This window comes from Lepus europaeus, chromosome 19, assembly GCF_033115175.1.
Source record: "Lepus europaeus isolate LE1 chromosome 19, mLepTim1.pri, whole genome shotgun sequence".
NCBI lineage: Eukaryota > Metazoa > Chordata > Mammalia > Lagomorpha > Leporidae > Lepus > Lepus europaeus.
The window spans coordinates 2,279,568-2,286,663 of NC_084845.1; the positions used below are offsets into that span (position 1 = coordinate 2,279,568).

Consider the following 7,096-nt stretch of genomic DNA (forward strand, 5'->3'; position numbering starts at 1 on the left):
TGATGGAGCTTTCCCATGCCATGCAGAGAGCTGGATCAGAAGTGGAGCAGCAGGGACTCAAACCTGTGCCCATATAGGATGCTGGTGCTTCAGGCAGTGGCTTTACCCATTGCGCCATAATGCTGGCCCCTGAAATCTTCCCTCTTCAGTGACTATGTTAGGTGACTTGAACAGCACAAGGAGGTGACTTGGTTTATGCAACTCTCATTGTTTATACTGCCAGAACTATATATCTGCATATATATGTATATGAATAAATATATACAGGATGTGTGTGTATGTGTGGGTGAATCTGTGTGTGTGAATGTGTTTGTGTACATGTGTATGTGTGTGTATGTGTGTGTATGTGTGTATCTCTGTGTGTGTGTGTTGGGCTCTTTCTTGTAGAGGAACAGGAGATGAGAGAGAAGAGCAATGGCTGTAAGATGTAATGGGCTTGATGTTTGCAAAGTCATACCTTGAAGTGCTGAGTTTGCATAGCTCTCAGGTTTCCAGAGAGCTCTCCCAGGGCCAGAGATCACAGGTAAGTTGTTTTCCAGTATTTCCTCCAAACTTTATTCAGCAAACTGAGTGAAACAATTGAGGGGTAAGGATGGGGAAGCAGTGTAGTTCTTCATTGCAACCCGGTTCAGTCTTTTACTTTCCCAGGACTCATGTTGGACCATATCTTTCTATTCCAATTTAGCTCACTTATGGAATTTTTGATCCTGTTCTGGGAGATGATACTAAATTCGTCTCTGTATATCAGATGGCTCCCAGGGAATCATCTGTGGCCCTGGGCATGGTGTCCTTGATGGTGCATTTCCACTGGACCTGGGTGGGGTTGGTCATCTCTGAGGACACCAGGGGCATTCAATTCCTGTGGGATATAAGAGATGAAATGAACAAGAACGAGGTCTGTGTGGCCTTTGTGGAAATGCTCTCTGTCATGGGCAGGACGTATGCATCACTTGAGTGGCAATATCACCTTAGAATCCGAAACTCAACTGCAAATGTAGTGGTCATTTATGGTGACACGGACTCATTAATGAGCCTGAGCTTCTCGAGATACAAGCTCCTCGTGACGTGGAAAGTGTGGATCACAACATCACAGTGGGATTTCGTCACTGGTGAGAATGAGGTCATGATGAACACATTCCATGGGACTTTGAGTTTTTCACACTCCCATGATGAAATCCCTGGTTTCAAGCATTTTCTCAAGACAGTGACTCCTTCTAAGTACCCAGAAGACTTTTACCTCAGTAAATTTTGGTATCTCTATTTCCCCTGCTCGATTTCAATGTCCGACTGTGAGACGTTGCAGGGCTGTCCCGCGAATGCCTCTCTGGAGGATCTGCCAGTGCACGTCTTTGACATGAGCATGTCTGAAGGGAGTTACCACATCTACAACGCCGTGCATGCTGTGGCCCACACCCTTCATGAAATGCTTCTTCAGCGGGTAGAGGTGCAGCCAGTGAGGAATGGAGATGGGTTGACGGTGTACCCCTGGCAGGTACTGTATCTTGTCTGGGCATTTTTCCTGTGTTCCTTGTGGACCTGTCACAGTACAGAGGCTGTGCTGATACTTAGCTATGTGGTGAATTGCTTTGGGGTTTGATGAGAATGACAGTGAGCTCTGTTGTTACAAAGTATGCAGCACGTGTGGCCGTTATTCCCTGGCATTTTCAGTGTGCCACATCTATAGCTCTTCTAGCACTGAGCAATTTTACACTGAATGGCATTACAGAAGCTGGGAAGCTAGTCTGTTCATGACAACATGATGCCAGGCATCAACAAGGCTAATAAACAAAACTGACCTTAAGGAATTCTGCACGCGTTTTAGGCCATAAATGTTATGATGTAAACTTGCACAGAAGGTAACCAAACTCTAATAAGTGGGTGGTGAGGGATTTAACTTTATTATAGAGATGTTTCTGAATTCCATATACAGTGATCATATTAATGTTTCATAGTATAGACTGGGTAGTTTAAAGAAAAAATTTCTTGTCTTACGGTTCCGGTGGTTGAAGTCTATGACCAAGTTGTCAGTAGGGTTGATTTCTTCTGAGGTCAGCCCCCTCGACTTGCGGAAGGCTATGCTACCCCTGTGTGTTCACAGTGTCTTCCTGTGTGTACACTGTGTCCAGACTTCCTCTTTTTCTGAGGAGACCAGCCAGACTGGATTAAGGACCCCACCAAGACGTCATTTTAACTTTGTTTTCTCCACAAAGAGCCAGTTTACACAGACAATCACAATTATGAGCTTCTAGTAGTTAAGGATGACAATATAGTTTTAATTGTGAAATATTTCCACTATCATACTGTGTATTGTAATACACAAGACACATATATGATGCATAGTGTACTTTATATATAGTCTCCTTAACCATGTGCTGTATTTGTATTATCAATTTAATAATTATAATTTTAACAATTTTTAACAGAAACATTTTAAAGCAATAATTCTGATGAGCTTCAATAGTTTGACTCTAATCAGCGATTCCTCAATCTAAATTGAATACATGATTATGTAAGTGTGCTTTCTTTCTTTCTTTTTTTTTTTTTAAGCTTAACTCCTTTCTGAAGACCATCAAATTTAACAACAGTGTTGGTGATGAAGTGAATCTGGATCAGCAACGAGTTTCTAGGAAAGACTATGACATTCTCAACTATTGGAATTTCCCTCAAGGCCTTCAACTCCAGGTGAAGGTTGGAAAGTTTTCACCACGGGCTCCACATGGTCACCGTCTTTCCATATCTGAGGAGATGATAGAGTGGAATGTGGAGTTTACAGAGGTTGGTTGCACAGTTGAAATACTAGGTCTGTGGCTGGCACTGTAGCATAGGGGGTACAGGTGCTACCTGCAGCACTGGCATTCCATATGGGAGTCAGTTCAAGTCCCTGCTGCTCCTTTTCCAATCCAGCGCCCTGGTAATGCACCTGGGCACACAGCAGAAGATGGCCAAAGTGTTTGCGCCCCTGATCCTTGTGGGAGACCCAGATTAAGCTCTGGCTTCTGGCTTTGGATTGGTTCAGCTCTGGCCATTGCAAATGTCTGGGGAGTGAACCAGAGTATGGAACATCTCCCTCTCCCTCTCCCTCTCCCTCTCCCTCTCCCTCTCCCTCTCCCTCTCCCTCTCCCCCTCCCTCCCTCATTCTCTCCCTCTAACTGTGCCTTTCAAATAAGTAAATAAGCCTTGTCCACAACTATGCCAGTTTGTGCTTACAGAGAGATCTCAGTACAGAGCTCCATGCTGGGAATTCTGCAGGTCCTGAGAGCATGGCAAAGCAGTACACAAGTGCATGCCAACTTCCCTTCTGCACTGCCATTTTCCTTACTCTGGTGATTTCCACTGAATGTCCAAGAAAATGTTTCCCTGTGGATAACTGAGTGTAGCCTGATCAAACAGAGTTCCCAGGCCATGAATGGAGTGTGCCGATTTCTTGTCCACCTGGACATTCTGAAAAAGCACAGTGGAAACAGAATCAGATGACCATCATGACACTTCTCAAGACTCTCTGATTTGTTTTAGATTCCCCATTCTGTGTGCAGTGAGAGCTGTGGCCCAGGATTCTGGAAGACCCACCAGGAGGGACAGGCTGCCTGTTGCTATGACTGTACCCCTTGTCCAGAGAATGAGATTTCTAATGAGACAGGTACAGAATTTAAAATTCTCTGTAGTTTTGGTTAATTTAAATTAAATTTAATTGGGTTTAGGAGTACCGCAACAGCATAGCATGGGATGCAAATTTGAAATTTGTTGGGGTCTAGAGACAGAGAGCTTAGCGTAGATCATGTGTTGCGGGCTTGAAGGCTTCCCAGAACCATCTCAGCCTGACTGTCCTTGGCACTGCTCACTCATATTGCTCATGAGGGATGCAAGTGAATCCAAACTCTGGCCTGTTTCATCCCCATTGCTCAGCTCTGTGTAGTCATGACTGTAGGCACGCAGGTACAACAGTCCCTGTTTTTATTAATTTATTTTTTAAGCAGCCTATCCTAGCACTCTTCTCTTCCCCCTACAACAGGTCCCAGCACTTCCCACAGAACACATGTAAGCTTACCTGAATGGGAACAGAGAGTGCTGGAGACTGCTTACTCTCCCAGTGTGCACAGCTAGAAATCATGATGGTGGGATTGGTCATGGGAAAATAGTCTAAATGAAAGAAGTAGCAGAGAAGAGAGAGACCTCCAGTGGTTGTCGGACACAGCTGCTAACTCATGTTGACATGTCTGCATTTCTACCAGAATGCTTGGTTCCAGTCTCAGCTCCTCCACTTCCAATCCAGCTCTGTGCTGTTGTGCATGTTTTAGATTTCTTTATCTTCTGGAAAATGAGAATACAGAGGGAGAGGGAGAGAGGAGAGACAAAGAAAGAAGTCTTCCTTTATTTGATTCACCTAAACACCATGATGGCCCGGACTGGGCCACGCTGAAGCCAGGAGGCCAGAACTCCATCCAGGTCTCCCATGCTGGTGCCAGGGGCCCATTACTTGAGTCCTCTTCTTCTGATCTTCCAGGCACATTACCTGGTAGCTGGATTGGAAGTGGAGCAGCTGGCACTGGTATAGGCACTCATATAGCATGCCGGCATTGTGGGCAGCAGCTTGACCAGCTCTGGCATGATGCCTTCTGCCTCCAACCCCTGTTTCCTATCATGCATACCCTGGAAGGAAATAGGTAATTACCTGATACTCAGATCCCTGCCACCCATCTGAGAGATCTGAATTCACTTTTAGGTTCCTGACTTCGGCCTGTTCTGTCCGTGTCAATGTCGGGCTATGGGGAATGAACCAGCAGAGGGCAAAATCTCTCTCCCTCCTTATTTTTCTATCTCTTCCCATTTATGTGTCTCTTGCCATCTCTTTCTCTCTCTGCCTTAAATTAAGTACCATTAAAATTATTATTAGACTTCAGAAAGGTTGCCAGGTAGCTAATCAGTATAGTAACTAAGAGTTTCAATTTATGCAAAAAACACACATCATATTAATTATAGCAGAAAGCAGTGATTCCGCTGACACCAAGAAACATTCCTATAGTAACTTCAAGCATGAAATGAAGATTACCAAAAATTGCTAATGCCTATAAAAGAATTGATTAAATGGAAGTGAGTGAAACAGGGATGAACTGCTAAAATGATACTCTATTTAGTGACAAGAAGACTCTAAATGTTATCAGTTCCTGTCTTCTAAAGGTGTCCACTGTGACATCCTAACAAACATTTGGGACTTGACAAAGTGTTCAGAAGGTAAAATGGAAGGAAACAAGAGGACTGGAACCCAGACCACGTTCATAGAGGGGACATTTATTGTCACCTGTGAAAATGTATGTTAAATCTGAGACACTGTTTCATTCTTGCCTTTTGACACCCCTATGACCTCTGTATTCATATTGTGAAGTGTTTTATAGTTATCATGAATATCCTAATTTATCTGAGGGATTTCAGATATGCATCATATGCGTAGTTGTGTTTTCCTGTGTGTATACCACAAAAGAAGCTAAAAGTTACTCTACCAACACATTTGCAGTATAGAGTATTATTAGCTGTAGTCATCATGTGTGCATCAGATTTCCAGATTTACTCATGGTCATTGAGCAACATAGGTATAGATGAAGGTTTTATTGTGATACAGAAAACTACACTTTGAACATAAAAGCAAATCACAAAGGGGAAAAGGGAATTTTATTGCTATTACCAAGCAAGGGAGAGAGTACATGCATGTGCTCAATGAGAGAGAGAAAAAGGAAGTCAGAGAGAGGGATAGAGAGAGAGAGAGCAGATAGACAGAAAAGAGAGAAAAAGAGAGAGGGGTGGAAACTGACATGAAAACATACACTGCAATAATCTCGGGTTGGTGTCTATTATGGCAACAGAGATAAATATGAATATTTTCCATGACTGGGATGAGTGAATGCAGAGAATCACTTCCAGCCAAATAATGCCCTGCCTGTCTCACCAGATGTGGAGCAGTGTGTGCGCTGTCTAGATGACCAGTAACCAAATCCTGCACGGGATCGGTGCCTGCCCAAGGTCGTGGTGTTCCTGGCCTATGAAGACCCGTTAGGAGCAGCACTGGCCGGGGTGGCTCTTTGCTTCTCTGTGCTCACTGCTCTGGTACTCGGGCTGTTTGTGAAGCACAGAAACACTCCCCTAGTCAAGGCCAATAACCGCAACCTCAGCTACACCCTGCTCGCCTCCCTCTGTCTGTGCTTCCTCTGCTCCCTGCTTTTCCTTGGCCGTCCCAACACAGCCACCTGCATCCTCCAGCAGACCACGTTTGCCATCGTGTTCACAGTGGCTGTGTCCACCATCTTGGCTAAAACCATCACCGTGGTCCTGGCTTTCAAGGCCACAGCACCGGGGAAGAGGATGAGGCAGTGGTTTGTGTCTGGGGCACCTAACTCCGTCATTCCCATCTGCTCCCTCCTCCAAGTGGTGCTCTGTGGAATCTGGCTGGGAACGTGTCCTCCCTTCATTGACACAGACACACATGCTGAGCCTCAGCAGCTCCTGGCCCTGTGCAACAAGGGCTCTGCCACTCTCTTCTACCTCGTGCTGGGATACCTGGGGTCCCTGGCTCTGGGCAGCTTCTCAGTGGCTTTCTTGGCCAGGAGTCTGCCTGATACATTCAATGAAGCCAAACACTTGACGTTCAGCATGCTGGTGTTCTGTAGTGTGTGGGTGACCTTCATTCCCGTGTATAATAGCACCAAGGGGAAGGTCATGGTGGCTGTGGAGGTCTTCTCCATCTTGGCCTCCAGTGCGGGACTCCTGGGCTGCATCTTTGCCCCCAAGTGCTACATCCTTCTGGTCCGGCCGAACAGGAATGTTTTACGAGGAATAAAGGAGAAAGCAAGGTCTAGGGGACCATAAGCAGACTGTGCATTTACTCCCAGGTTTTGTAAAATGAAAGCAAGGGCTGAATCTAAGCACACTGCTCTAGTCCTCAGGACTGAGATAGAGCAGGACACTGCACCTTCTCATTGGACACAAGGCTCTCCTTTCTTTCTGTAACGGCTCAGAACACTCCAACCTTCTTTCTTTTCACCTTAATAACATGTAGGCTTTTTTCTTTTTGACTGTGTTAATTTAATTTTAATATCATAAATTAAAT

The 7,096-nt window shown here is 45.0% G+C and overlaps 1 protein-coding gene across 1 annotated transcript; it reads left to right on the forward strand.

Moving 5' to 3' along the window:
- Nucleotides 1–733: 733 nt before the first annotated feature.
- LOC133748661 (vomeronasal type-2 receptor 116-like) lies at nt 734–6,855 on the forward strand. Its single transcript, XM_062177593.1, is given in 4 exon segments — nt 734–1,492; nt 2,548–2,775; nt 3,514–3,637; nt 5,942–6,855. Coding segments are annotated over 4 exon segments (2,010 nt in total). The 5' UTR covers nt 734–748.
- Nucleotides 6,856–7,096: the final 241 nt, after the last annotated feature.